Source organism: Bombus bifarius, unplaced genomic scaffold (assembly GCF_011952205.1).
Source record: "Bombus bifarius isolate JDL3187 unplaced genomic scaffold, Bbif_JDL3187 scf7180000008321, whole genome shotgun sequence".
Classification (NCBI taxonomy): domain Eukaryota; kingdom Metazoa; phylum Arthropoda; class Insecta; order Hymenoptera; family Apidae; genus Bombus; species Bombus bifarius.
The window spans coordinates 264,415-278,953 of record NW_022884591.1 but is presented as its reverse complement, the minus strand read 5'-3'; the positions used below and the strand labels follow the sequence as shown (position 1 = coordinate 278,953).

General features: G+C 37.9%; 1 protein-coding gene across 7 annotated transcripts in view; it reads left to right on the top strand.

Moving 5' to 3' along the window:
• LOC117212564 (ABC transporter G family member 22) overlaps positions 1–5,530 on the top strand; it is a 270,995-nt gene extending 265,465 nt beyond the window's left edge. For all 7 annotated transcript variants that reach the window (XM_033457461.1, XM_033457460.1, XM_033457465.1 and 4 more), the window contains 2 exons: positions 1,863–2,071; positions 3,508–5,530. In XM_033457461.1, coding sequence (XP_033313352.1) covers positions 1,863–2,071; positions 3,508–3,703 — 405 coding nt within the window. In that variant the 3' untranslated portion in view covers positions 3,704–5,530. The remainder of the gene's footprint in view (positions 1–1,862; positions 2,072–3,507) is intronic.
• Positions 5,531–14,539: the final 9,009 nt, after the last annotated feature.

The following is a 14,539-nucleotide window of genomic DNA, read 5'->3' as shown; positions in this document are numbered from 1 at the left end:
GTTTATTTTTTCATTCAAGAGAAACGAGGTTGATTCAATAGGATTCAAACAATGAAATTGAAACACGAATGTTTGTATACGCGTTTCAATGGAATTGATTACATTGGTTTACTTGAAAATGGGGCAGAAGCGAGTTGTATGCATGTTGAGATAATTTGTGAATATTTAATGGCAGCGTACTAGAAATTTGCAAAGAAGATACTATATGTACAACTGTGTCGTTCAAATGTAAATTAATAGCTAAAAATCGAATTTCAAACTTTCTTCTCCATTTTGACACTTTTATTATTAACGCTATTATCGACTAATAATATTCGTTTATTTCTTTCATTCTCACTTATTTTAGTTTCATTTATCGATATCATGGAATAATTTTATCTTCAAAATTATGCGAACGATTAAATCACGAACCCGTAATCGCACACCATAAACCGAAGAAGAAAAATTGAAGTCGACTGAAATTTTATTTCTCGTAAAGAAACGAAATTTCAATTCTCATACAGATACGAAATTTCACATTACAGACGTCAATCTTTCAATTCTACTTTAATCTTTAGATACTTGTGCCTTTTTCGATAAGCGAAAAAAGAAACGTTTAACTTTCAGCAAAAAATTTAGAAAATTTTAGAATTAGATTTAGAATTTAGATTTATTATTTAGAATTTAGAATTTAGATTTAGAAAAATTTAGAAATAAAAGAAAAAAATCGCGCGAAAACGATAGTTTAAATATTTCTCTGAAATTTAAAGATTCGCTCGATGAAAAATAGAAAATAAAATTGGAAAATGATTTAAAGAACGCGGTAACGTTAAATAATGGACGCAGCATCAATGACAGAACCACAGTGCGAGTAACGACAGCATGCTGTCGCAATCATGGCAAATTTCTTTAGTCACAAGAAATATAAACAGCAAGAATTTCGCGGTTTCCTTTTTTTCCGCCTCTCCTCTTCCTCTCCCTTCGTACGACCAGCCCTCGACACTGTCCACCTACGGTCAACGTACTAAGTCATCGTAGCATGAAAGGCGGCCGCGATTTACTTTCAAAACCACCTACCTATTGACGGAAATGAGTAACTCGCGCGTTTCACAACATGCCGGTGTGTAATGTCGCGATCAACTCGATTTCTATAAGTTCAATTGCTAATCGACCATCGCTTGAACGACAGTTTATCGCGTTCCTTCACTCATCGATTAAACTGTCATTGATTTATTATTCTAAGATTTTGTATAGAGATTTTCGCGTTTGTAATAAAATTCTTGTTGCAAGATATCTACATATTTAATCAATTTAATGATATAACGTATTTAATGAAGTTTGCAAATTTTCTAGAAATTTCTACTTTAATGTTAGAAAGTGATCAGGAAGAAATTAAAATGAGTAACCGAGGACGTCTCAGAATTGAAAGATAAAAAGAGAAAATAAAAGAAAATAATTTCTGCATTTATTAAAATATGTGACACACAATCTAGGAGCGTCATTCTGCTTTGTTACGTTCTTAATTGTAAATCTAGTCTTCTCTAGTTCGATTTTAAAAGTACATTTTTAGATCTCCGCGTAGAAATCTCGTGTTTCACTTTCGTCCAAAGTTACATTCTCTAGTTTGCCAAAGGCAAGTTCATCGAATTCTTTGTACAATTCCTACAAACCTGACCTTCCACTTCATCGAGTTGCAAAGTTGCGTCAAAATTATACTTTTAAGCTACGAAAGATTTCATAGATTGGTACAGTGTGTTTTTAGATTTTTCCAACTAATCGTGTCTTTCTGAAAGAATATTCGCCATAGATGGTTTGTTTATTATAGTTACTATTACGAACTATATTTTAATAATTCGAAACGCCACTGTGTTTTCTGATTTCAGAGCGTGGGATTCTTCGTTGGTGCATGTTGTCTGGACCTCCAAGTTAGCATAACTGCGTCCGCGCTTTACACGCTCGCCACACAATTGCTTGGCGGTTATTTGGCGACGGCGGTTCCGCCATGGCTGGCATGGGCCAGATACGCGAGCATGGTGCACTATGCCTATCAAAACATGCAGATTCTGGAATTCGGCGTCGGTGAGCCGATCACGTAAGTAACAATTTCAAAGTCTATGAAGAGTACGACATAGTCAATAAATACGAATTTACAAGATTTTTCTTGAGAAAATAAGTAAAAATTATGGATCTTTTCTTTCGTGTGAAGCTTTATATGTTTAAGATAATTGACTTTAAAAATTCGTAAGTTCATTGTCTACACGAGCTGATCCTCCTTGGAAAAATAAATAGAAATTATAGAATATGTTTCTTCTGTCGACTGAGGCTCTATTTATAGGATGCTCGATTTCAAAAATTCGTTCAGTCAAATTCTGCAATTTACGAATTTACACGAGCCGATTCTTCTCGAATAAACACGTACAAATTATGGAGCAAATTTTTGTTCTTTCGGACGAAGCTGTAATTTACGGATACACGCGATTTGTATTATTTTTTTAAACAAGTGGAATCGGCGAAAGAATATTTTTTTTGCGTTTGAAGGTTCGTTTGTGGGACAATTGATTTTTAAAATTCGTCCGTTTAGATTCTGTCACTCGCGAATTTAGAGGAACATCGCGTATAAATGATAAATGAACCTCTACTGCGACGCGATACGATGCATCATTCAACGATCACGTCTAACCGCTTTAGAGCTCACGCTATGGTGAACGCTAGATTCTTGGAATCGATGTCATATTTGGTTCAACGATGCGTGGCAACGCATTAATCAAATCCAAATTGTTCTCTTCGATGTTTACAAAATTCCAGTATCAGGATGAGATTGAGGGGAGGGAAAATGAAATTCTGAAGATGAGTAATTTATATCGAAGAGAGATATTAAATAAAAAATTAATATTATAACTTCATGCAAATTTATTTTATTTTTATGAACGCGACTAAAGAGATAGAATAGAATATTAAATAAAAGATCATCTTATCTATTATAGTTTCAGTACTCTGGCTATTTTATATATCTCTGTACATTATATTCGTTCTATATAGTTTTACACCCATAAATGTAATAAAATAAAAATTAAATATTGCAACGAGTACCTTATTTTACATACTCTGTGTATTTTTCCAAATTATATATATTCGACACAATTTTTCACGTTTCAATGTCCCACGTATAAACGCACAAACTGATCCACAGCATGACTCAACTACGTACATAATACGCTCAACATGCTACAAAAGCAAGACTCCGGCACAAAAGCTCTAGATTTTCTGAAAGATATTCGTTTATACGACCTATTATAGGTAGGCTCTGTGCTACTGATCGTTCTCATCGTGGTCACGGTAACCTTGAAAGGCGCGTGTAATATTGAACACTCAATGAAAAAAGAAAAAAAAGAGAGAAAAGAAAGAAAACTCAAAAGAAATGAAAAAGAAGCCAATCCACAATTTCCAAAAAAAAAAAAAAAAAAATGCCTAAATCAAACCGAGAACGAGACCAAACTAATCAACCACGATCCATCCTTTGATTTGCAGATGCTCGCAGCCGAGCAAGTTCCAAGAGTGCAGGAACTCGACGACTATACCGGTGTCTGCGATTCTAGAAAGCCAGGGCGGCGCCAGGGGTTCCGGTCTTCCACTATGGGCGAACACGGCCGTCCTCCTGGCGTTCCTAGTGATATTCCGCACCCTGGGCTACCTGGTGTTGCGCTACTATCGCGTGCCCAAGTGAAACGGCGTACGATGAGAAGAACCGCCTTTCTACTGCCGCCTTATCCACGAAATGTTGGATCATGGCCGCGATCGACGGACGTCGGGACGGCCTCGCTACGCTAACGGGAACGTCATCATCGTCGTCGTCGTCAACATCGTCGTCGAGCTTCCCTTTGACCCTTCGTTTCGCCCACGGGCAGCGACAAAGTAGCTCGCGAAACCGAACGGAACAACCCGAACAGAAACCGCGCGCGAAAGTTTATTTTTCCAGGATGCCACTGGTCGTCTCGAGACGGCGCAGGGCTTGGAGGTGGTGGTGAAAAGATAATCCTCGAACTGGCACGGGTACGTTTTACACCCTCGTAATCATTTTCCTACAGAATTAGGTTCGTCGAATCGAACGAATCAAGCGGTTCGAAAGAAGCTGAATCGAACAAAAGAGATCGAGTCGAACTGCATAGTAGGACGGTTGAGATTGCAGCGGGGAGAACGCGATCGGAAAGAGGAATTTTTAGATTTTCTTCCTCTGGCAGAAACGTTGTGTCGTACGCCTGTTCCGTGTATTATATTTTGAGGAGTAGAATGAATCTTCAAAGGGGAGAGACTCGAGGGGAGACAATTAGTCGAAGAAACTTTCTAGAAAGCGGAATAGCTTGCCGATTTTTCTGGGATTTTTCTCTTTTCAACGCCGCCTACCAATCTATTGATACCGCTATTTTAATTACCGAGCGATTAGCTACTATTTTTATTAATTGTACACGCATCTCGCAGAATAGAATACCTCAGACAGACAGGGAAAACCTAAGCGACCTAAGCGAAACGAGGGGTTAACAAAGAAAAGAAAAAAAAGAAACCAAGATAATAGGGGTTGATAGAGAGCGGAGAAATATAGGGGGTTTCCGCTCGTTCCCGCTAGCGGCGGGCGATGAGATAGAACGCGCGAAAACGCGTGATCAAGAGACTTGGCGAAGACTATACATAAGATTGTACACGTAGAGACTTTATATATATATACATATATATATATATATATATATAATAGATAGATAGATATACATACATATATCACGCTATCACGTGAAGTAAGAGGAATACGAGAGAGGGTGGATGAACACGAGAAAGAATGCGGAGGAAACTCTTCTGTTTTAATTTCTTGCGGAAACAAGGGTATAATGATAGAGGAAAGAATGTCTGTATCTGTGTGTTTACGTATAAAAATGCGAAAGTATGTAAGAGTGAACGAGAACGAGCGTGAGTGAGAAAGTGTGAGAGCCATTTCTTTTTACTTTTTCTTTTTTTTTTCTTTCTTTCTTTCTTTAATATCTTTTGAAAGAATCGATGCGACGTCGTGGCGTCGCGGTACCGACTGAAAGAAAGGAATCACAAAACAAACAAACACACACACACACACACACACACACATGACATTTGTACGACGAAGCATATTTCTTAAGCTCATAGGAGAGGGAGATGAGAAGAAATAGGCAAAGCGGAAACTCGCGGAGATAATGAAACTTCACGCCACGTCGAGAATCACCCTACACGAAGAAAAAAGAAACGCTTAGGTTTAAGAGACGTGAAAATGGAGAAAAAGGAGGAGAAGAAGGAGAAAAAAAGAGGAAGATAAGAAAACGGAGAGGAACTTTTTAAATCGTTCTTAGCGACTATCCACGTTTTACTTTCTACATTTTTATTACCGCTGAACAATCTATCGCTGCTAAGACGATATTCACCCCTAGCTGATAAGATGGACAAGCTGCTGCTAATTCTATGGATTATGATAAAGCTACATCTCTACCACTTAGTACTTTTTATTATCGGACGCTGTAAGTTGCGTTAAGGGATATATCGAGCGAAAAACGACCGTTCATATACATATATACATATATATACATATATATATATATATGTATGTATGTATATATATATAGGCTGCCAATTTTGATCGGTTTGTAGAAAGAGGAAAGCGATGAAACGAGAATTGAGTGAGAGGGAGAGAGAGAGAGAGAGAGAAACACGTGTGCAAAGAGCGAGAATGGGGAAAAAGAATTTTGGAAAGAGTTTATGAATGGAACAATTCGAATAGGAATGGAGAAGGGAGAGCGGGGAGAGGTTTATAGCAGTTAATTGTTTGCACTTGTCGCGCGTGTTAAACATCGGGTAACGACATATAAAATAATTGGAGGAAAAGCAAAGGAAATACCCGACGTATGAAAATATGTACGATTTAATAAGAAGAAGGTTCGTAAAATGGTTAGGCTGTCTATGGGAGATTCGGGACTCTAAGTCGATCTTAGAACGTTTGTTGGTCTCTGACGTAATCTATGTGATGTTTCTCGAGGAGCTCGACACGTTATGGGGATCTAAATGAAACATTTAACGCGCGGTATAATAAATTCATTAGGTCTACCTTGTGTATATAGAAACATATATATATATGTACACATATATATATATATATTTAGAAAAATCCTATATATATTATAATAATTATTCTTATCATTATTATTATTATTAATATTATTTTTATTATAACAATTTTAATAATTAATATTATTTTTTATTATTATTCTAATTATTATTATCATTATGTATATGTAAAAACCGCGGACTGAACGAGGAGGCACGCGACGTTTTTATTTTCCCTTTCTTTTTTATTCATTCTTGTACATTCTTGCACCGACAGATCGAACGGGGGGAAAAAACGGGAAACGATACGATGAGTAAGAATATCATAACACACACGGGCGAATACTAAGCGAACCACAAGTATGTTTCTATTCAGAGACTTTTTTACCAAACGATCCAGTTGCGTTACTTGCAAAAGTTCGAGCATATTCGAATAGGGAAAAAAGAATTTTAACTACATAGCACACAGGGAGGAAAAACGCGATCAGACGAGATCAATTATCCTTTTCTTTTTCCTCCCCGCAAGAGTGAGAAACCGTACAGCTCACCGTACAAAACCTTCGAATAAGCTTATGTATACACACACATGCATATACATGTATGCACTAGACATACATATACGTACAGAAGTCACGGAGAGCCAGTGTTTGTTATTAGTAAGTAATTAAATAGATTAGGTTGGCTGACGTGGATCGGTCAGGATCGATCAAGAGGAACGCTGTGTGTCTTTTAGTCAGCCAAAACGAGTTACGTTTCGATTCTGTGCGACGAACCGGACGACTCGCCGGATATTTATACCGTGGACCGGTCCACGTAATCGTCCGCAGCTTTCCCGCGATGTTAACAAACAAAATTAGGACGAATTAGAAGGAATTTTGGGGAACCATCGCGCGTCCACGATCTCTATTGCATATCCTCGTTCGGTCAGGCTACCGTTAATCCCCTTTCGGTTCTCTTCAGAAGCCAATTTTTCGAAAAATATATATAAAAAGGATATATGATACAAAATTATACTATATGAAAAGCAACGAGAAAGAAAATACCCCTCGCGTAGGCAGCCAAAACTCCATGGTTATGTAATAAATGTATAGAGTTTGAAGCTTGGATATTTAAAAGTTTTACATAAATTTTAGAAATATTCAAAGGGAGGAGATCCTTGTTATAATCGTCCCGGAAGAATATCTTCGTTAGGAAGTGAAAATTGGTAAGAGAAATATAGAAATGGATAGCTGGTTGCCTACGTTAGGGTTAAACGAGCCGCTTATTTGCCACTTTTAAATCAGTTAACCGCACGAGACGTAAAACGAGGAAAATTAACACGTTCCATACGGGAGGATCTCTACGAGTCCTATCTTCTGTGACGAAAACAATTCGTTTTACTTGCTCCTAGAGAAAAAAGATGAACACGCATTAAGTCGTTTAAAAATAGAAAAAGAAATAAAGAAGAATGACGTCGATACGTATACCGACGTCGTCACCGTATAACTTCCTCTTCCTCGACGTATGTGTCGACCTCGCATTGAACGTGTGTTGATCAAGTTATATAAGATAAGCGTCGATCAAGTGCTTCGACGCTAACATTTCAGAAATATGGAAAAGTGGAGGTAACCACTTTGGCCTGTAAACGGCTCAAATACAGGTGAACCAGTGGGAAGAAATCGAAACGAAGAGGGGAACAGGTGCCGACCGAACGATCCTCGACTTTCAAGGCCGCGCGACGGGATTCGTCCGGTGCACGCACAACGCAATATCCACCAAGTGTTCAAAGTTGGTTCGGTGTGGAACGAAGAGAGGGTGGGTGGAGAGACGTTAGGACGAGGAGAACGAGTTGCTTCCCAATAAAAGTAGGATTTAAGGGGAATCGGTCCAGAGTTGAGATTAGGTACGCTGTATCGGAACAAACAACACGAAGTGTCAGAGACGTTTAAACAAAGATTTGGCTGTGTCAATGTCTCTAACGATTTTTTATTCGTTCGTAACGCTTTCTTTTTTCTACTTGAACGATTTCTAAACAAAGAAAGAGGGACGCAGTGGAAGAGTGAAAGGGAGGGAGAGAATGTGGAAGGAAAAGTCGACGAGAAAGCCGGAGAGAAAGAGAGAGTGCGGGCGAGAGAAGAGAATAAGAAGAGCGCACACCGGTTAGGAAAAGAGAGAAGAACACCACGTTCGAAAGTCGTTCGCCGTCGTCGTTCGTCGAACGACTCGCTCGTTTTTTGCGCTACCGAAGTTCGGTTTTCTTCTTTCCTGAGGCTTCGTTTATCGTTGCCACCGTTCGTCGGCTTCAAAAGAGACATTTTCATGTTAAGTCTCTACTGTTACCTCGGCGATGAGGTTGTGCAGCTTCGTGCACGTAAGATATTAATCACTGCCAAGGGAGAAGAGAAAATTGCGATTACTTGGAGAATTTGACGTGTCAGTTTTTTGTGGAATATCGAGGTTGAAATTGTTCGAATTGTGTCAATGTGTTCGATGAGAAATGAGATGAAATGTAATGTAAATGGAGAATGGTACAATGGGTTTCGATATGGAAGCCCGGTAGGATAAATTCATACTAGAAATTATTGGAAAACTGTATTTAACGATTGTTAGAAATTGTAAGTGCGATTTGCACATAAAGTATCACTGCCAGAAAGACTAAGATCGTTTATTAAGAAATTCAGCTTTTAGAACCTTGTAGAATTTTTAAACGAAACTCGTTTTAACGGCTGCGTAGAAGTTGTTCGACGCGAGCGGAGAAGTTCGACATCGTTGAATTTTAATTTCATATCGTGTCAATATCTTTTTGAAGGAACTAGAAGGCGCGTGATATCTTGCAATCGCAAGACGGAAATTGAAAAATTATATTTGCCTCTACTTAGCAGATACAATCTGCTGTAACTTTATAACGAAACGTTTCTCTTTTTCTATTTTTGTGTTGCATTTATATAATACATCGTATCTAAATCTACGCCGTTAAAGCTTCAAACGAAGCTGCTTCATTCGATGGAAGAAATACCACTTTACCTGCAACCGATGATACAATACAATACAAAAATTCCACGCAAAAATTATAAAAGAAAATTTACAATCTACGCGAAACTTCTCCGTTCACAGCGAACGATATTTATTTAGGTATAGCGCAATGTCTGTCAAAGCATAAAATAAAACATAAAAAGATAGAAGGCTTTTTTAAAAGACATGTTGACACAGTTCAACCGCGAGAAAATCGATTAAACGATCGTCGGATAAAATGAAGACAAACGATCGGAACCGTAGGAAGGAAGAAAACTAACGGAGGAAAAAGCAATCGTCGATGCTTGAGGAGAAATCGACGCAAGTAGCGATAGCAAGAAAAACACTTTTCCCGCCGTTCGTTGCATTTTTCCTCGCCGCGAATCGTCCTCGACTTTTTCTGCCATTGTGCCAGCGAGTAAACGGAACACGCGTTTTCTCTTACGGTTCGAGAAAGAAAAACCTTTTCTTCGAAGAAGGTTTCCCTTCTCACTCGTTCAAGAGTACTTCCATCTGTTCTATTTTACCGTTGTTCGATGGACGAACGGGACGACAACGTCGTACGGTATTGCTTTCTCTACTTGTAAAACGACTCTTTCGTAGACGGGTTATTCTAGGACATGCATTGCTGACTATACACTGCAGGCCATAAGTATTAGAACACAGACTCGTGACATTTATTGAAAAACTCGAGTAAATTTTACTTTACTAACAAGTGTTTCGCATTCTAAGGTACGTATGACGCGAACGAAGCAACAGATTCGCGAACAATTAGAAATAATTAGAAGACGAAAGAGGCGAAGAACATTCAAATATCATCGGGTGTCCTAACGCTTATGGTCGGCTGTGTAAGTATTAGGACACCTACTCGTTACTCGTTATTGCTCGTTTCTTAACCAGAATTTACAATCAGACAGCTTTTGTAATCGTTAAACCGTGGATGTTCGTGCATTTGTGAGAAATTTAAATGTGCAACAGCGTACAGAATGTACGTAATACAGGCGAAAATATAGAAAATATCCAAAGCGAAATACTCTTTATAATATTTCAAGGAGGAGACAAGATTCTCTATTTGAAATCCACTTGTTTAATTGTGTCGATAGAAAGAGAAGATCGCACGAACATCCGCGATCTAACAAGCGTGAAACTAAAAGCAAATACAGACAAATTAATTACAGCCAGTACAATTTCTAGGCCTTGTAACGTAAGCACAATACAGTTGATTTTTAAGAGAAATTATGAGAACATAATTAAAAATAGGACGTCTATAAATAGAGAAATTAATGTATCCAAAAGATTGTTAATCCGAGTAACGAGTTAACTCATCCTACCTCCTGGTTAAAGGGTTAAAGATCTCCAACAAATTTTACTTTATTTAATATTTTATATTATAAGGCATATATGATGCGAATTAAATAAAAATAAAAGCAGTAAAAAGCAGTCGATTTGCACTGAGTATGAGCAAGTGTGGTAATACTTGTGGCTGACGGAACCTATACAGAAAAAAGGAACATCACTGGCCGGATCGTTTTGGAATTAAAAGATCGTCTTTTCAAAATTTTGATACTCGTATTGTATTATATACACTATACACAGCGTCCCGACATTTGTATACGTTTACAAATTACCCTTTTTGCGGAGGAAAGAACGTCGAACCTCGACGATCGACGTAGATGTTGGATCCTAAGAAGCATATAAAATAACAGAGAAAAAAATAGAGGGAAGATAAAGAATGAAACACCGTGAATCATCAAGAGTTTTACGATTTCAAACTCGCCCAAGAACTCTGGAATTTCTATGAATAATAAAACTGCCATTCTTTGATAATCACATTCCTGCGAAGCAGATTGCGAATTTTTATGCATTTATATGAAATTTGAAGATGCTAAAGATATTAAGGTAATACGCAAGAACGTGTAACATATTCAAAGTATAGTACACGTAACGATATTTTGTGGCAAAAACAATTTTCTACTTAGATTTCATTTATTCGATCATAACCATGAAAACATGAATTTATTTGAATAGAAAGATATTTGTAAATTAATCTACATGATTTTAAGGCATAAAAATGCGCATTTTATCGACCACATTTATCCACCTGAATCAATGCAAATCCGGAGAGGAAACGTGAATTTTCTAATCGATCGGTAACAGCGTTCGAATCTCGCGGATACCGATCATCGATCGTCGAGTTCGATGGAAAACAGTATAATTCTCGTATCGTACAACGTTAGGCAGACAGCGATCGCGCGTAATCCGTAGTTCGAACGAAACACTCGCGGTCCTCGAGTTGATCAGTTCGAGGAAGCTACACACGCTTTTTGCACTAAAACTACAATAAGACTGAGAAAACGTTTTTTATACATGTTGACGTGAGTCACGAACCACGACACCGTCTACGAGGGACTTTCTCGTAATTCAGAATCTTCGTGCGTTGCACCCTTGCGGTCTGTACGACCGAAATATCGATGAACCAGCCATACCGTGATCTCTTCGTGGAGCTTACGATGGAATTAATACAGCCAAATCCTCTGCGGACGATGTTTTTCACGTTTCTTCTAGCTCTGGCTTCTTCTTCGCAAACACGAGTCGATGGAACATGTAATCGAGCGATGAGAATGGAACATAGCAGACGTGAAGATGAGAATTCGAAAGGGGATGTTTAAATTGGACTTTTGGTTTTTCATGGTTTGTGCGAGATTAGTTTGATTATCGAGGCTATTTGCTGATTTATTACTGCCAGATCTTAGGAGTTAATATAATTATAGAAAGTGAATGTAGGAGAATGGAAGATAACAAATCTATGGTGCTGGAATTTCCTAAGTTTCCTATGATATAATATTGCAAGACGCTAAAGTGATTTAGACGAAAGTTTAAGGTATTAAATTCACTGTATCTTCGCTTTTAGTCGAATCAGGAGTATAGATGATCGCGTATGTATCAAGACGTACCTTTTGCTTCATCTTTTGCATCATTTTTTATTCGTGTCTTTTAGCCGTTAAAAACATTTCTCGAGTTAAAGACTGGTATAAAAGAACCGTTATTAATATGGATGATTTCGTTGCTTAATATTTCAATTTTATTCAAATGACTTGCTTGAAACGTTAAAATCCCTTCGTTCGTCGAAACGAAAGAGATCGAAGAATATGGAAATGTAGAAACCATAACAGGATTAAGTATAAATACCTATTGCCTAATTTATACAGTCGTCTTCTCTCGAGAGCAAGTTCACTTTTCTATTCGTCTAATAAATCAGCGCTAGAATTTTTGCGAATTTGCGGAATTAAAACAAGCACCAGATGTAACGGAATATTCGAGCAAAACGGTGAGGATAGACAAAGGTGATCTTGATTAAATATAAATGTTAATGTAACTGTCTCTCGTAAAACTAAATTAATCCCCTTACTTCCCAACTGATAAATCGGTAGCGGAAAGAACTAAAAATCTACAGAAATAAAATAAAATAAAAGAAAAAAAAAAAAAAGTATTCAAGCAAAATGAAGGGAGTAGACAGCAAAAATGGCCTCGAGCAAACGAGTGAATCCGCACAGACTGTATCTTCCCCTTCTCTACGCGTCTCACGGGAGGGACCCTGCCTTCCCGGGGTGAGAATAGGAATGTTGAGGGCGACGAGACGTGATATAACGCGTGAATGTTTCGCTTTACAAAAATAGTGCCTTTTTTACAAAGACTCTGTTGTTTGTGCCAAGTCGAGTTCAAGGAATGCGAATGCGTACACTCTCACATATAAACGTATGACACGCGTACACATACATAAAGACACATTTTACACACACATACACAGACACACACACACGTAGGCGAATATCTGCGAGACTTACGAGAGAGGGAAGCGACCCAGGGGGAAGATGTAGATTTAGAAAGAACGAAAGGAAGAGGAGGAAACGCGGAGGGGAGGGGGGTGGCGTTGAGCTTAAAAAATAAGAAGATGAAGAGACTGACGAGTCGAGGGTGGAGAACGGCAAGGACGAAAGATTGAAAAGCGTAGCGTTTGGTCGTCTGGGATTTCTGAAAAGATGTCGACGAAGATTCGATGAGAATTCTTCTTTTACGAAAATATTAAGCTCGGAAACTTGATATTCTCTAGATTCTTTAAATCTGCTGCGATTCTTGGACTTCTATATTTCGATATTACTCTCATTTTGGATGACAAATCCAGAATGTTAAAAGATTGTTCAGAATGTTGTACGAAGAGGATTTTAAAAAGTTTTAAGCGAATAAACGTGCGGAATTTAATGACGTATACGTTCCGAAACACTCAATATAGCATATTCGGAATATTATCGAAATTGTCCCGATGAAAGTTTCGATAATGAGTCGTTGTTTCGATCCCCTGTCTCGATGCACCGATCTCTGATCGGAAACATCCTCGTTGCTCGCGCACGACGATCTCGAAGAAGAAAGAAATAAGTATAGAATAGAACAAAGAATAGGAAATCGGAGGAAGAACAGAGACTAGAAAGAAACTGAAAATGAGCAGGTTTGCTAGAAAACGTAGAAATATCGAGCATCATCTTATACATGCGCACATACGGTATGCCAGTAACAGCAGCAACAAAAGGAAATAGGAATAAAACGCACGTACGAACACGCACGAACATAGTACACGGCCACGATGATATTGAAACACAGAGAATGAGAACGGAAGAGGGTGCGTTTCTTTCTGGGGAACGGAGGTCGAACAATTTACGTGTGAAAGTGTGACAGCGAGAGCGAGATTGTTATATGTGTGTGTATGAGACAGAGAAGAAGAGCACCGCGGGACTAACATAAAGGAAAAGAAGAAAAAAAAATGCAAATGCCAAAAAGTGTTCCACTAATTAATGCCGCCGTGGATCCCCAAATTAGTACCTATTATAATGAAAAAAGAAAGGAAAGAAAATCGAATGAAATTGCGAGTAATAATCGAGTACATATGTAGAATGTGTGCTAAAGAAAATGAAGGAAAAGAAAAAAAATATGACGAAAGGAAAAGAAGTTAATATATTAACTTTAGTTACGGTTATATATATATACGCATATTATATTCGTGTGTATATATATATATATATATATATAAGTGTGTGTATATACATGTGTGTGTATGTGTGTGTGTGTATGTATGTATGTATGTATGTACGTACGCGATATACACACGAGCGAATGAAGAGCACACGGACACGCGCTGTACTGATCAATCGTTCGCACAACGATTGTCATAAATTATAATACACATACATCATACGTACACGTGTCATATATATATACATATTATACACGTACACATAGGTACACACACACACAGAAATTCTGTTTTATCGTCATCCCTCCAGTCTATCAATCTTCGCACATGAAAAGATATTTCGAGACTGCGTATTGTACATACCATAAATATCGTACAAGATATACATACATATACATAATTATATATGTATATTAAGACGGATGATAA